The sequence below is a fragment of the Cariama cristata genome, unplaced genomic scaffold (assembly GCF_000690535.1).
Source record: "Cariama cristata isolate BGI_N322 unplaced genomic scaffold, ASM69053v1 scaffold5002, whole genome shotgun sequence".
Classification (NCBI taxonomy): Eukaryota; Metazoa; Chordata; class Aves; order Cariamiformes; family Cariamidae; genus Cariama; species Cariama cristata.
The window spans coordinates 40,226-57,833 of record NW_009603133.1 but is presented as its reverse complement, the minus strand read 5'-3'; the positions used below and the strand labels follow the sequence as shown (position 1 = coordinate 57,833).

At 37.9% G+C, this 17,608-nt stretch overlaps 1 protein-coding gene across 1 annotated transcript in view; it reads left to right on the top strand.

Moving 5' to 3' along the window:
- Nucleotides 1–17,608, top strand: part of SH2D4B (SH2 domain containing 4B) — a gene marked incomplete at its 3' end in the record, with an annotated part of 36,673 nt that overhangs the window by 1,080 nt on the left and 17,985 nt on the right. Inside the window, exons 2-3 of the mRNA XM_009695045.1 lie at nt 12,208–12,367; nt 13,461–13,608. Coding sequence (XP_009693347.1) covers nt 12,208–12,367; nt 13,461–13,608 — 308 coding nt within the window. The remainder of the gene's footprint in view (nt 1–12,207; nt 12,368–13,460; nt 13,609–17,608) is intronic.

Here is a 17,608-nt window from a genome sequence, read left to right as displayed (position 1 = left end):
CATTCACAGGATGAAGTTGTTAGGCTGACACAAGATAGAAAACATTTTCATTTTGGAAATGTAGTTGCAGTACTTCCTCACTCGACAAGGAAATGTCACAGAGATATGTCAAACACTCCTTTCCCTGTGAAATGCCAAAGATCTTATCCTATCATTAAATCTATTAAAACTTGAATATTCAAAATTTCTAATAATTTTGGGTAGCTGATTTTTCGGAAGTGCTGTAATAGGTATGTGAGTCTGCAGTCAGTGTTTAAAGTGTTGCTCATCTTAGTACATCCATGGTAGAAAGCTTTGCTTGAAGTATCTTAATAGAGATAGATTATAGGATTCAGTTGTGAGACTTATTTAAATGTTTAGAGCCTCTGAACTCTACAAAGTGCCTGTTAGATAGTTAACAATACTAACAAAACCAGCAAAACTCGTTTCCAAGACTCACTTGAAGCAAAGGCCTTTATGAAATGACTCTAGAGTAAGTTACAATGGTAGCCTTAAAATAAAGGGGGAACATTGAGAACACCCTGATCAGCCATAATAGGAGTTTAAAATGTCCTCTCACGGATGGCAAGGTGGACGTTGGAGAATCTCATTCTGTTTAATTTCTAGTTTCTTCATGTTAGTGTTCTTACTGTGAATGGTGCTCTCCTAAGAGAGATGGTGTCAAAATATCTTCTCTCATACAGCACAAAAACCTTGTTCATTTTGGGTGACTTGTAGCTGAGAAAAAATTAAAAATGCTGTTCAACTCCACATACCAAAACAACATTATTATCATTGAGATAATCTGTATTATGCTCGTTCTTTGAGGAAGACAGATGCAGAAAAATTTAGCTGCAAAAATATTTATGTGATGATTTGTCACAGTGTTGACACCTAAATTTCCATATATAAATTATACATTAAACTTGTTCAGCTTCCTACTACAGGAGACCATTTTCTGGGTAATTAATTTTTTGATTTATAAAGAAGAGAAAAGAGAGCAGCAGGGTAACCTATAGATTATGTTTGCTCTGACAAAAGTATTCACAAATACACATTGAGTTAAATTTCTCAATAGCCCGTTTCCATTTTACCTTCTTAAATTGCCAATTTAAGGAATTGCTTAGGTTTGACTTTTACCCACTGTTAGAAACTTTCTGCTTCGTTCACAACTGTACTAAAGAACTGACCTTACTGATTTTTTTTTTGTAGAGGGAACTATTGGAATTAGATCTGCAAGGCAGGTATTTCGTTCCACTGAAAACTTATTTTGACTTCCATGACCTCATGTGGGCCATACTTAAAAAAGATAACTTCCATCTTTCAGGCATGCCGGTCATTGACTATACAGATACTTGTAACTGATTTTTGCTGTACAGTTCCATAATATGATGGTAAATGGTCTCATAGTAGAGCTAATTCCGTGTTAAAAAAGTGAAAAATGTCAACCAGTAATTATGGATGTAAACCAGGAATTACTGTGCAATATTTTTACCTATATGACTCAAAGGGTCAGAGTAGATGACTGTAATAATCCTTTCTTATCTTAAAATATGTGATTTGCACACCCCACGCCTCCCCCAAAACACATTTGGCCATCAGCATTTTTTGGACCTTGAAGCTGCTTAGTTTTCAGGTTCCATTGATGTATAAGCAAATCTCCAAACATTCTCCCCCTGCTACACAGCGTAGAATATGGAGTATTTTTATTCCTGTTTAAAATTAGTGGCTACTGGGAAATCTAGAGCTACCGCAATTACATGTTCTTTATTCCTTTGAAACCGAGGGATTTAAGCAGTTTCGTATGCAACATTTTGTTTTTGACACTCTGCTGCATGACACAGGTTTTATGTTTGTGCTATTTTGTTAAAGCCGAGAGTTACCCTGGCTTTATAGAGATCTTTGTAGCCTGACATATAGTAGAAAACAGAGGTGAGACTTCAGTGTTTCTAATGTTGTGTCGAGTTTCTGAAATTTTCTAGCTGACAGAAAAACATGTGTGTTTTTTGTGAGTACGATGTAACATTTGTATAAAATAATTTTTTACTAATTTAATTGGAATTATCTTTATAGGACTACCTTTCAAATCCTTCTGTTTCCTCATAGTTTGAATAGCTACATATGAAAACTTTGCCCCACCTATTTGGGATGGGATAGGATGAGACAGAACAAAAGGAATTAATGACAATGGGCACTTCTCTAATTAAAAATACTCCAAAAAGTACTTGGGCTTGATCTGGAGTCCTATACTCCAATTGGTACAATTCTCCATCACTTCAAGAGCTTACCTGCAATGTACATGTGAACCCAGCAGCATAGCAAAAGGGATGGATTTTTCAAAACAGAGCAGTGACTGTGAATCCAATTTTTCCACAGTGACCTGAGGGTGAAGTGTTCTTGTGCAAGGTTTAGATGTGTTGTCTTACAGAAACCATATGTGCAGTGTTAGAGAGGAAAGAAGTGGCATATGCAGGTCAGGTTGGCCTTGTGCTAGAGTTAAAATAATCAGCAGGTTTAGGGAATGCTCATTAGTGTGATCATTTTTTAATTGTTTGGAAACTAACTAGTAAAGGCCCAAAATCTACAGTGATTATTATAGAAGCGCCACTGAACAGAAATTGTCCCTAAATGTCCTATTCAATACTATGAAATTTGCTTCTTAGAAAACAAAACCAAGTCCAAACTGTGAAATAGGATGTGAGTTGTTGAGAGTGTTTAGCAAGCCAAATAGTGTAACAGTTTATGTGTAATTAGTCTTATTCTTCATTTCTAAAGAAAATAATATTAGTCACCTTCAGTAAATGCTAAATTGTGCCTGCTTCTCTATTTGAATTGTTTGGTTTCATGTATCTTGAGGAAAGGTTAAAATTGAAACTTGTATCAGAATGATTCAATGTTAAAGAAATTATTTCACTTTGGGGGTGAATGAAATGTTTTTAGATTATTCAACAGTCTTGATTTTCTTCCCTATTTAAAAACACAGATCGATGTCTTCAGGGAGCAATATATAAACATCACTTCAGAATGAAATATTTCCTTTAGAAGACACTGAATAAACTGTTCCCATGTTTTTGCTGTTTGTACCTTGCCTAAAAATGAGTAGCATTTGAGCATTGTTTGGGTCCTCCCAAACTGCAGCCTTTAGTGAACTTAATCAAGGTTAAAAAAAAAAAAAAGTATTTTGTAGCTTTAATTAAATTGTGATTGCTGCATTGTACTGAAATAGCTTCACAAGTGAGTTGAATTCTTAGAGGTCTGTCTCTGGTTCATTTACAAATTACTCCTTGGGCGGATCTTTCAGGAACATATTTTCTTTGTAATAAAACAGGTTGCCTTTTCTTATTGTGCTAAAATCACTAAGAGAGGTCTCCTCAAAATTTCAAGATCCCTTTGGGATTTGCTGAGAGTTGACTGACAGGCAGCTTTGCAATTTGCAAAGAAAAATATTTATTTGATTAGGCAGGAGCCCTTTAACCACTATAGCTGAGTTGGGAGTAAGTGAAGGACCCTGCCAATTTGGATTTTGACTCTGATGCAGTATCCAAAGCTGTCAGCATACCCAAAATGAGATCTCAAAAACTATTGAGCATTAGGTAGCTGAAGGACGGCCATGTGGGAGTGAAGACAATGCTGGTCTGCTGCTGCTTATTCTGACACTTATTTGTTGTGAACTGCAGCTCATGATGTTCAGACAGGAGCTATTTGTAAACACCCTTATTTACCTGTCCTTAACAAGAGTAGCTGGGAGAAAATTAGGTAGGCTTATCACAGCGTGGCTAGAAAATAATTTCTTTGTCTAAATGGCATTTGGGTTAGAAAATCATTAGAGAATAGATGAAACTATTTGGAAGCAAGTATTTCAGATATCACAAGTGGATGGTTGGAGAATATGTCAGTGTCACACGTGAAGGCCAGTGAGTGGGTATGTGTTTCAGTGTGTGCATGAAGGGTGAGTGGGTGTACATGCAGGAACTTTTTTTCCATGTTTTTGAACTCAAAGATGAGTTCCTCATTTATACTAAGACCTCTACACACCCTGGTAATGCTTAGCTAAGGTTTTATCTCCTACAGAGACGTACTTGTGGTGGTGTTCATTGTATCTTTCCCTGTATCATTGGATATGGATCAAACTTGAGTATTTCTGGAATTTCAGGCTGTATGTGGTCTTGAATTCTGTAGAGCACTGTCCTTTGTTTCCAATTCAGATACAACTGAAACAGCAGCAGGAGAAGATCAGTGAGAACATTAGAATAATTTTTATTAGGGGACTGAGCCAACTGATTTGAAGTCATTGGAAAAGTCTTAATGTAACATTCACAACGTGTATAGCAGCTTGCGATATGATGCAGTTTTGTTAGTTCTGCATACCTTGGGGCCAGAGCTCAGCTGCTCAGAGCTCGGGCTCAGTGTGGCTGTGTACTGGGGTACGGTTAAACAGCAGCTTCTAAACTGTCGGTTCCCTTCTCTGAACCTGGGGCTAGACAGAGACCTCCAACCGCCATATGACCTAAATATGTACCAGATGGAACAAATCCAGAGGGACTTCTCTGCCCTCCCAGGATTAGCCATAATTCTGTGCTTTTTAGTCTCATATCCTGCCCTGCAGCTGACTTCTCTATTTTTCAGAAAAGTGACAGCAGAATATTGCTAGCTACCTGGGCCTTACTACACTGGAGGTTTCTCTTGCACGTATGTGATTCTCAGCGCTCCTGTTGTCTGAAGCATCTGGCATCAGCCGCTTTCTGAGGGGGGCTACTGGGTTAATTGAGCCACTGGCATGGAGAGCATTCCTGTGTTTCTCTGTGGCATTGTGTTCCTCAGCCTGTCTGGACACAGTGGTGTTAGATGGGCTTTCTTGTACGTACTAGTGCTTTGGTAACGATATGAGGCTGTGACTGTCTGCAAGCTCATGAATTCTTGATGTGGAAAGAGAGCAGCACTGCGGCCAAGGGGAGAATGGGATTTGCTCAAGCTAATTCAATATTTCCTTGCTGATTTTACCAGTTTTTAGCATAAGTGACTAAAACATTCAAGGACAGAGGTGCCAGTTTTTGACAGCAGGATTTGGAAGACATGAGAAAACTCAGTGTATTCAAGTGAGCAGTGGATTTAGCCAGACACTGATGGTGGTTCATTAACCTTCAAGACCACTTGTGTGCTGTGGTGCTAGAAAATCTCGCTGTAGTGGTGTATTTCCTCCCTGCTTTTGTGGTCCTGTGTCCCTGATCAAAAGAGTCGGTGCAAACCTGCCACGCTGCATTAAGTAAGGGGGTCTGGTGTAGAAAGTGATCCGTAGTTCTCTGTTCATTCTGTGACAGAGAGCGCTTATCCTTCAGAGTTTCCAGCAGACCCTGAAGTAGCCATGCAGACTTGTTTTTGTTTACTGTCCAGCAGTGGGAAAAACTGGATGCTTTGTGACAGCTCTCTCTGAGAGACCAAGCTCTGTATATAGCTTTTATTCTTTACAAGGAGAATTAGGATCAGGAATCAGAAATTATAGTGCTATGTTCTTGACTTAATTTTTTAATGAAGAAAAAAAAGTCATATGAATGATACTGATGTGAATGATTGTACAACTTTTGACTTTGATGTGTACCTACATTTTTACACTGTTTACAGTGAAAGGGTCATTAAAATGAACAGACAAGAGACTACCTCTAGATTGTACATGGGGTTAGAACAATGTCTTTAAGAATGAATTCTGAATGTTATCTCCTAGTTGAAAGAGGGCAAATTATGAAATTGTTACGTGTAGCAGTGTGCCTTGGCCACGGAGCCGAGAAAATGTCTGTGACATACCATATAGAGACCACATAAATGATACTTTATTTCTGTGGTTTTTTTCTTCTCTTTTGGTTTACAATATTCAAACCTATGTATACATATTGCATACACATATACCATATGATAATGCAAACCCACTTACCTTTCAGTGTTATGTACATAACTGCTACGTTTGTTAATTATCATAGTCTTATTTCAGTCACTGTTTCCTCTTTTAATGTTTGCTGTCTTGCAGGTCACTCTTCCTTTATTTGATCCTGCAGGGTATATTGCAGCATAATTATTTCCATGGTAACAGACTGTAATTCCATAAACAGAAGATTGAGTTTGTTGCATGATCAGGAAGCAGCTGGAGAACCATGAAGGCTGATTCTTTAGCAACACTGAGATCTATAACTCTTATTAATATATTAATGTAAATCAGCTGAATTTCTTTTTCCCTCTGCAAATCCTCCTTTAAATAGAAAGACACACAACACAGTGTTGAAATTGGAGGGTACATAAACTGAAATGTTGGGGGGATGCTTGAGAAGCTCAGAATTTTTCCCCACTTTCTTGTTTTAAGAATTGAAGTGACTGGGTTTTTTGAATGTATTCTTGGAAGACGGGTTCATGGTTCTATGAATATTAGCAGGGTCAGACCACAGAATTAATTATAGCACATCTTCAGTTTCTTGTGGGATTTTTCTATTTTCATTACTTTCATTATTACCATCTAATTATTCTATATGCATTTTAATGGATTTATAGCAGTTAATATTTGGAAAAGTGCATTCTGTCCTTTGAACAGTCTCTTGGAAACATTCACAGTAATTTCCTAGGTTTTCTCCTTAGAAAGAAGTGAAATTATGTGTCTGTATTTGTGTGTTTGTATAAAAAACAAGTATAATTAAATAAAATACTTGTACTGGGTAAGCTCAAGGAACTGAGAACAGCCTAAAGCTCACATTCTCATTTTCATCCTAATCAATGTGCTTCTAACATGTCTTGCAGCTAATGAAACTTTGACTAGAACCTCATCTACCCTGCAGACTATCAAAATTTAAGCTTCTACTTTAAAGAAGCTGTAAAAATCATTTTCTCAGAAAGCCAAGGGTAACATCTTATGTAAAACACATTGTGCTTAGACCAAAGTGTACCAGATACCTAAACTCCAAAAGAACAAAGAAACCCAGCACTACAAACACACCAAACTCCACAAGCTACAGTTTGTCTCAGAATGACAAAAGTAGATCAGGCTGATCAGCTGGATGTCAGCAGTGAATGCTCATGCAGCCTCTTTCAAATGCAGAACAAATTTCAGGAGACTTTTTCTAGTACAGAGAGAGAGAAAAGAAAAGGAATATTTTCTAACAGGGGAGTCAAAGGATATTTGTATGACTACAAAGCTTTCCAGCAAGTGAGGAAGGAGAGTCAATTGCTGTTGCACAGATCTGTAGCTTCCATGCAGGAGAACTATGATGGGAAGCCCAACCTCAGAGAAACAAGACTGAGGAAATAGCAGACTCTTTCAAGAAAGTTTCAGCAGACTGTGTGCCATTCCATGTTTCTGAGATTATAAATCAGTGATCATCTAACTTTCTGATTTTACACTTGGCAGAGCCTGTAGTACTCCCCATGATAGACAGGCAGTCAGGTGTTACTTGGTGTGGTCTGTCATTTTGCTGGACTAAGCAGGCAGACTGTGACGAAGTGACAGCACAGCTGGGAGACCTGACACCAAATCAGGCCTCTAGTGGTCCTTGGAGTAGTTCCCTTGTGAACACTGGAGATGGATCACAAATGGGAATTGTCAGGGATGCTATAACTGTTAAAGCAGTGATGAACAAGCTTGGAGGAAGGAAGTTGACTCCAGCAGTATTCCATTTGCTCTGAATACTGTTATTTTTAAAGCACTTTTCATTAGAAGCATGCATAAAAATGAAGCCAGATAGAACCCAAAATCACAAACATCAACCCAAAAAACCAAAACCCATAAAACCCCCAAACCCAATCTGTGGTTCTGCTCCTCTGTCCTGGTTAGCAGAGGCAGTGTAAGGCCCAGTTCTCCTTTGCGTAGCTCCATTTGTTTTAAGCCTTAGTCACAATGTGGAAGACTGAGCTGATGGGAGTTGAAGCCTGATTTAGCCTGAGCATTGCATGCAGCCAGGATTCACCGTCCCATGCTCCTTCAGGTGCTGTTTTTCTCTCTGTCCCACAGTGGCTGGCAGCATTTGTTGTATTTTCTGGCAGCGTTCAGCCGTGGCAGTCGTGATACCCTGCCTACACCCGGGACTTCCGAAGGGTAGCACGGAGGCCAGCAGCAGCCTGTGGTGCCATACAGCACAGCTCATGGCTGCGCTCCAGTGCTCTCTGTGTGTGCGTATGAGATTAGTAGTGCTGCTGGTAGAGACTAATAATTTTTATAGGTGAGAGCCTTGAGTTTACCATTGCGCTCTCAGGCATTGTTTTATACTTTCATTGCTGTTGCAGAATTGACTGCATAAATACAAATGAATAGCAAACATGATTTGGTCTTATTTTTGATTGTGTGTGTTTATATATGCAAATTTGTGTTGCTGTTGGTTCAGGCTGTAGGTCTCCAAGAAAGTTTTCACTGTGATCCCTTTGTGCTGCAAATTTAAGATACCTGATTTTCCATTTGTTTGGAATAAGGAGCGATATCCAGAAACCAATTTACTGGTCTCAAGGCAGTATAGATGTAGGTTTAGCGGAACTCCATGTGAGATACTAATTCATGGAGGAGCTACAGGTGAAAAGAACTGCAAGAATTGATGTTGCCTTCTTGTGGTACTACAGAGTTGTTTTAGACCAAAAAATTGGTAGAATACTACAGCCGATAAATCATTAGTCTGAAGAGTAGAGATGGAAAAGACTTGGTAAATTATTCACTGCATTTTCCTGATAAAGCAGTGTTTGTTTCTAAACCACTTTTATTTCTGCTCTCCAATCCAGACTAATTTTGATGTCCACTACTTCCTAATGGTAATTATTTGCAGCCTGCCACAGTCTCTCCAAGAGAAAAGTACTTTTGTGGTCAAGGCACAAGACTGACCTTCAAGAGATTCAATTTTTATTTCCTGGCTCTGCCTTAGGCTTTGTGACTGGGCTCAGAAGCCTGCTTCTGAACAAGAAACTCGAGGTTCCCTTGCCTCTTTCTCACCTAGATTTCAAATTTGTTTAGACAGGACCTGTCTCTTCCTTTTAGATTTAGTTGAATTTTTCTACTTTTTTTTTTCTATTTCATTTGGAAATAAAGCATGTTAACAAAATCTCTTATTTTGCAGAAAACTGTAATACTTGAGAAGCATCTTAAAGCAGAAATTATTTTATTATAATCAGTCCTCAATGGTGGTAATTCTCTGCTCATAAAGCAGACAACACTAGTTTCCTAAAAACATTAAGGAAAATAATTTTCTGTTTTTCTGTACTTTCAGCTCAGATCTTGCAATTGGTTCTAGGGTTTAAAAGTGTGAGCCCACTGTTGTCGACCTAGAAGAGCTGACACTGACCACTGTGGACTTGACTTTTTGTATGGCAGGAATTCCATTTTCAGTGCCAGACTTTCTCCCTGCGCTGCTTATTTCTTTTCCTGCATAGTCATTTTTGAATGTTATTCTGTGCTAAGAAACTACCAAGTTTTATGATCAGATTGTACAGTAAAGCCCATCTCTAACTTTATGGGAGCATAGGTTTAAGGGAAGATTTTCATGGGAGTCATTTCCTGAAGTAAAATAGAAATAGGGATTGTATGTGAAAAAGACCTTCTCTTCTAAAGAAAAACCTGATTAAAGGTATAGGTACTCAAGTTGAATCATTTTAAAATTGTACATGTGGAGGTCTGTCTGCTTGATGCTGAAGCTTAAAATTGCCGGATTGCTCGATACTGCTGTTATCTTTCAGCTTGAACTATGGATGGGTATACAGTAGTACACTGTAGTGTAGCATACAGTAGTTAGTGCTGAACCAACAATATGTTATACCGATGTTTTCAAAAGAGTTTATACATCTAGTGTCTATAGCTTTAGAAGAGAGATCCATTGTTTGAAAAGAAAGAAAGAAAACAATTTCTGAAGACATGTCTACAAATCAACTATTTGTTTTACGGGGCTGGGTAGTAATGGGTAAGTTGTGCCTCTGAGAAACCTATTAATAACTCTTTGGCACAGAAAACCTGGAAAGAAGCAAAGACAAATTTTGTCTGCTTACCTGAAAAGGATGGTTTTTTTTTATTCTCTTTCCTTCTGGTAAGCTCATAAATGAGCAGAAGTAGTGAAGTTGTCTCAGAACAGTAGAAGTATTTGGTATCTACAAGGTATGATACAAATAAATTAACATGAGGCATGTTGTTTGCAATGTTTTCTTTAAAGTACTAAATCAACAGGAACAGCTAGGATATCCAGATTCCTCCCAGAAAAGAGGACACAGGCCACTTTTAAAACAAAAGCTGACATTGGTTAAGTGGGATCAGTACTCCTGGGAAATCATTCCATACTTCTCAAGGTACTTTACCGTGAAATGCAGTAGGTGGAAACTTTTACCATGAAATGCAGTAGGTGGAAACTTTGCAGGCAAATACTGATACAGCCAGTCAGTTCTTGGCAGATGGTATTCAAATGCTGTATCCAAAAAATACAACATAAATGTTGTGCTGACAGGAACACAGAAATGTACAGAATAGGAACCACAATAAAATGCATTCACATTTATAACCTGAAATATAATCTGATAGACTGTGAAAGAGCAAATGCTTTTGAGAGTTATTGAAGGAAAACATGATTAGCTTAAATTTCCACCCTCCCTTGAAGTCAGTACCATTAGACCAGCACTGGGAATTCATATAAATCACATTTGCAAATTTGATATAGAATATTAGCTTTCTTTGAGAGATCTGATATGTTTGTTGCCTTCAGTTTGTGTTGTCAACGCTTGCGAGTGTGGATTGGCACTGGCACTGCCTGCTGTCAACAGCCCCGCTTCATTCCCTCCTGCAGTTTTCTCTCTTGAGTCTGGGATATCAAAAACACTTTATTGATTGTGCATCGGGAAACTTAATCTGGTTAAATGGATACTGTCGTATCACAGAACAACAGGTAGCTGAAGGTCAGAGTAACTAAGCTGATGCTAGTAGAGGAAGATGTAGAAAGAGCAAAAGCAAAGAGTGGCTGTTCCAATAGGGCAGGTTTCTTTTAACTGTGATGGGAACATCAGAGAAAAACTACCTAGGAAAATGGCAGACTGTCCATTACTTCACATTTTCAAATGAGACAGGATGCCTTTTAGAAGCTGTGTGGCAATGCACAATTTACTAACCTCCATATTTGGGTAAGAGACTGAAATCTAGTGGGCTGTAATGCACGGGAAGTAGGGTGAACAGCCAAACTTTTATGGCCTTTTAGTCTACATTCTTTAAAATAAATTCATTGTTCATCTTGGCAATGGTCTTTGTGGTGAAATCTCCTTTTGTGAAGAACAATTTCAACAAATTTGCAAGAAATAAAACATAAAAATGAATGCATAAGAGGTGTTTCAACCAATTTCTTAATATGAACCTCTAAAATGCATAAAATATTTGTGAGTTATACATATAAAAGCAGAAGGAAAAGACCAAGCCACACTAAGTCAGGTAGCGTATACGATTATTAAAATATATTCAGATAGGATCTAATCTAGTGCCCTTTGAAGTCAGCAGAAATCCTATAGTTGGTTCTTGGACATGAAGGTTCACTAAATGTAGTCTATTTTGTAAAGGGTACTCAGGCTTTTTTGGTGTTTTTAAAATCATGCTGTCAACACAGTAACAGTAGATCTTCACACAGTGTCTTTTGTGACAACTGAACCAGAAACTTAATCCCTTTCAATTGCCTACCTGAACAGAAAAGCCTCTGCAGTGTTGAGTGGTGTGCTCTGAGTATCCAGGCTTTCTGAAACTCCTCCTTCACATGGAGGGAGCACGAAACGTCTGGATTTTTTGCGGGGATTCTGATGAAGTCTCTGTATGCTTAACACTCACATTCTCTGTGTGCTAAAGCATTGCTAGTCACTTAATGTCACTGGTTATTGTTGGCACTCCATCTCTTTTTCCATTCTCTGCATTCATACCTTGCTGAATAAAGCATTAAAATTACCTATAACAAATAAAAAAGTATCATAATACTTACATTCTGGGAAATGCATGTCAGTATTAATAATTCTTCATCTTTGTGGGACAGTGAGTCTTTAAAAATTGTGCGATCTGGAGCGTACAAACCCTTTTGTTTCCCCAGGATGGTAGACTGGTCAAATCTGAAGATTTTATCCAACCTCTTGGTAATGTTTTATTCTGAATTGTAAATTGCAAGCTTAATGTTTCTAAATTGCAGATTTCCTATCTTTTCATTTCTATTTGTGTAAGACTTTGAGCCTGTATTTATGTTTTTGGTTTGTTCTTGATGGCTGTTGCAGGTAATGGCAAACATGTGCAGTGGCTACGGGGGGAGGGTGGGGAGGGCTGGGTCTGGGTTATGGGAGAAGCCCCAGGTGACAAGCCGTATGAACAGATATCAGAGGAGCTAATAGCAGAGCGAGCCAGGCAACAGGCACAGAAGGAGGCAGAAGAACTATGGTGAGGATTTAAGAATCTGAATTCAGGGTCCACTTGGCATAATGGGAGACATGACCTTGTAGAAAGATAGCAGGTAATGGTGGGTAAAACTGGTAAGTATATTTTGTGAACATTTGCTTTCACTTATTTTGGCAATTTTTCAGCATGTGAAAAATGTAATTTTATTTTTATTGAATACTGAAAAACAAAGCCCATCTTTCACAAAAAAAGTGAAGCAAACATTTTTCTTTTGGGGAATTTTGCTAAACCATTGACCGTTTGAAACAGCAATCTGAGTTTGAGATTATTAAATTAGAAATGTTTGTTGTATCACACATCTATGCCCACAATGGGGATTTGGTACATAAAATCCTTTTTAAAATCGGTTTTATTTGCATATTGCTTGTATTAACTCTTATCCCTGAAGTTCAGAAACTGATTACACAAAGTGCCATGCTGGTGTTTCAAGCAGGGCCTCTTCCAGCTTTGGTAGTGATTCAAAAGTGTTCTGGTGCTTGATGTTGTTAGGAAGTCGGCCAGCTGCCTCCTGCGCTTCCTTTTGTAGTGCAGCACTGAAAGTGACACTTTAAATATCAGATTATTCTGTATTATTCCTTCTTGTATCAGATTCTTCTCACTTATAGTGATTGCATATTTAAGCATAGATTAAAAGCTTCAACCTGTGCTCTGCATTCCTTTTACATTGTCGGTACTAATAAACAATCTCATGTAAGAATTTGGCAGATGTTTGCATTGATATTTGAGAGACAATAAATTCCCAATCATGCTTTGCTAGACTGACAGAAAAATCTATTTTTTCAGCCACAGAAGGAAAAATACAGGGTATGACTCAAAGACATCCAAGAAGTACTTCTCTGATTTAGAAGGTGCTATTTTAATTAGTCATTTATCAAAAACTGAAAATGTCTGCTTTCTGGATAGTTTCCTCAAATCTGATTTGTAGTAGGTCTCTTGTTAAATACATTTTAATTCTTTCCTTTTATATTTCTGTGAAGTCACATGCTAATTATTTGTTGCAACCACTGAGCAAGGATTTAAAAAAAAAAATAGTCAGTGTCTTAAATTATTTTTATTTTCAAATTGTTTTCTGAAGGAGACAAAAGGAGGCTGAAATTACAAAGAAATTCCGGGATGCTATGGCTCAAGAAAAAGCCAGAATAGTGGCAGAAAAATGGAAAATAGAAATAGAAGATCGGAAAGCAGCCAAATTGGAGGAGGAAAAAATTCAGGAGGAACTGAAGGTTTGTATTGAGTCATTTAGCTTTTTTAATAGTGTTTTTACATAGATTCAAAGTTCTTGTCACCTTCAGTGCATGTTTATTAATAAGCTTTAAACCCCAGAGTTGTGATTTTTTTATCCTGGGATATACAAATAGCTACGTGGTGTTCACCAGAATAGCTGGGTGAGTGATGTGAAAAAATTAGATCTCATTCCAAAGTGTCAGGACAATCAAACTGGTTATTCAGCTCACACATTAACAGAATTGTTCAGTCAGCAGTGCTGACTGAAACAATGTACAATTGTGAAATGTCTCATTTTAAGTTAGTTTGCTTGAACATATTTTGTGTAGTTTGGATGAGTTGTTCACATATTTAACTTGAAAATTCTGTTACTACTTTCTTTAAGAAAATGAGGGCTGGATCCTTCTCCTACTCAACATATGGGAAAAGTCCAGTTGGCTTTGCTGGGAGAAGTTCATTTGCCTGATTTTTATTGACTTCATCATGAATTTTCTATGAGCTCAGTTATAGTATTTCAATGTTTGTTTGAAATAGTATTTTTTTCATATTCTCTTGTTGCAAAATACGATTTGAAAACTAAATAGGAGAAAACAACCTCTGTCTACCCTTTCCATATTAATTTATAAAGATAAAGTGCTTAAAAATGAGAAAACAAAATATAATTGGTTTAGTGTGCAGAGAAATTATCACAGTCTTCTGAGTCTGGGATGTGCACTCTGGAACTGCACAAGATTGGTGAGGCTGGGCTTCCATGGAGAAAGCCTGTAGCAAAATACAACTCCTAGGAGATCTGCATCCAGTAACTTCTGTCTACATGCCTCTCCCCTGCTGACAGCTTGCTATATCATTTTTCCCTTCCTGGGATGGTGATTAAAGGTTTGGAAAGTGCAGGTAGACTTCCCCCTTGTTCCTCTGTGATGGGAGGAAGACTGAAAAACTCAGTGTTAAATTTGAGGTTTGATTACAAACTAGAGCCAGCAAGTTAATTGTTATTCTATAAACTGTGAGCCTGGGATTTGAGGGTGGTTATGTAGCACAAAGCAAGGGTGGTTCCTGTAGCTGCCTCTGTACAAAGTTGCTGATTTACCTTTGCACAATTAATTTGAATTCATGGGAGAGAACAGGGCCTTTGAATTTTGATGTCGATGAGTAATGAAACTATACCTTTCAAGTGCTTTATTAATGTATGAATAATGAGTAGAGCAACTAATTAAATGCTCTTTCTTCTGCTTTCTAGAAAGCAAAGCCCTCTTGAACAAAGGCTGATACACTGTTCCCTTCTGTCTCTGTGGTTGATTTACAGTGCACTTGATGGGGTGAATGTCCACAAGCCCAGTTATTATTCTGTTTCAAAGAGGCTTTTTCAAAAAGCAGAGTGAGCAACTTATGAGACTTTCAGTGGCCAGCAGTCATAATTTTCTATTAAGGAAAACTAGTCTTTCAGTTGTTGATACAATTTAAAAGGGATAGCACCAAATTCTGCTCATTTTCATATTGATGGAAAGCTAATGTCACAGTGATCTCAGCTCCCACTGTTTCTTGAGAAGTGGGCAGGTATCCTTCATCCAGCGATGTGCCTGGTAGGAGCAAGAGTTGCACTGCTGTAAGTGGGATGAGAATTTGGTTCACTTTCTACTTTGAATTTCTGATACTAAACTTTGGCCAGGATTTCTTCAGCCCTATTCATAAAGTTGCCAACATCTTTATTTTATCAAAGAAACAGAAACCTTTTTTTTTTCCTATAGTTTTCTTTAGATCAAGCATTTGAAGAGAATATTTGCAAAAAATTAAATAAGTGGACCAAAATTTTTAAGACAAGACCCAGCAGAGATGAATACTTTGGCTTCAAAAAAGAGTTTGGAAACAAGATATTATGCCGTAGTATAATCTAATCACATTTCCAGTCCTGAGTCTTCAATCAGGTCTATAATTTGAGTTCTGTTAGGAGGGACTTGGACTAACATAGGGTTCCACTGACAGAGATCCAAATGCAGGACTGATCCCTGGTACTGTAACACCATGCCTTTGCTACTCAGAAAAGCAGCTTATCTATTACTTGGTCTTGAAAGAGCAGATCTTATACATAGTGCTGTAGAACCACTTAAAAATCGTAAAGGTATTTCAAAGACAAGTGAATCTCCCAGGCTAATATGGAAGAGTTGTTAACTTATCTGTCCACTGGCTTATTTAAGCTCACTTGTTTTCCCTTCTCCTTCCCATTTTACTCTTTTTGTAACTACTCTTGTGCAGTGGAAGAAGTACGTGAAATATGTACAAGCTGAATGAGTGGAAAGGTACCTAGACAGGGAAACAGGAAAATTATGTTTCTGGCAGTTGCCTCCGACTACAAAAAGCGAATAGAGCTAAGGTGTTGGGAAAAAGATGAATTAATGAATCTACTCATGTATGACTGCGATCATTGAAATCACGAAGAAATGTACCTTTCATGAATGATTCAGGATGTGGAATGAGATGCAGATGAGTTAGCAAGCCCACTTTAACAGGTTTAAAATATTTAATGCATTGGTAATCATCCTTCTGTGATGATGACCAGACCATGTTTAAAGCAGTCTCCAAACTGGGGTATGAAAATTTCAGTCTCGCTAATGCTTCATCCTCTTGCAGCATTTTGACTTGGGAAGTTGAAACTCTGTCCTTTCTGCTGATGTGTTTAGTTTCTAACCGTATTGTATCACAAACACTCCTTTTTAAAACGCTCTTATTCCTCTTGACCTATCATGGGACTTTAGGGCTGTCTGCACTAAATAAATGATATCTCACATATCAAAGTGAATGATGATCCCTGTTTCCTTTTCCAACACTATTAGAAAAGTATTGCTTTCCTTGGTGTTTCTTAAGTAGAAATGCCTTTAGTTTATGATGCTAGAATATAAATGTTGACTGCTCTATCTTTGCAGTTTAAGGACAGCTATTCTTTTATGCAGCTATTGCAAAGGACAAATAAGAGAGCCAATTACTATCATTAATCTTTTTGCTAATTCACAAAGGCTATGAGATCATAGGCATAATTTCCTAATGTTATCAGTTGCTGTCATTAAGAGTCCTGAACAATGTGCAGAGCTAAGGCAAATTAAAAGTAGGAGTGTCAGCCAGCCAGGGGCGGGTGGTATCCTTCAGCTACATTTAGAAATAACAGAGAAATACTCTCTCAGTTCGCTCTTCATGTGGTCTACACAAAGCAAGAGAATATTAATAGTAAAGTATTATCTGTGTGACAACATCAGATACCTGCCAAATTTAATAATATAAGCACAGTTGACAGTAAAGCTAGATTGCTGCTTAAATATTCCTTGGGAGATGAAGTGTGTGTTAACCATTTGTGGCAGAACTGGACATTGTTTTTCTTCATGCATCAAAAAAAAAAATTAGTAGGAGTTTTCATGGCGCTTAAGGAGAAATGATCCTTATTCTCTTGATAGGCAACAAGACAGCAACAGTGCATTATAATTGCCTTCCACAATTTTTTTTTTTGCATGCAAAGTCATGACCTTTAATTCCAGTTGGGATTGTGGTGAGAGCTCTTTTAAGGTGTGCATCCAAGAGCTTCTGTGTCCTGGCTGTTTCCATTCTCATCAAAGAAGACAGGTTTAGAATCGACCTTCAGAGAAGAACAGAATAATTAGTGCTTCAGTTCAGGAAATCTCTAATAAGGATAGCTTATGTTTAATAGAAAGAACACACTTCAGTCCTGTTGACTTGGATGGGCTTTCAACATGTCTGAGTGCTTTACTGTGCCCAAAGGTGCTGTGGATCTGATTCTTCAGACAATTGCTGCCAGGTGTAGAGTTTAGGAATACAGTAAAATGTCATGATCACCACTTACAGTACTGTGGGCTTCTTATGATACAGCAGTGAGCATTCTGTCCTGATCTGAAAAAAACCCTTGTCTCCAAGTAAACATCAAGCACTTGAATGGGCCTGTTATCTTTAAGTGCAAATAAGCTGTAAGTTCAGCTCTGTGCCAAGAAAACGCTGAAC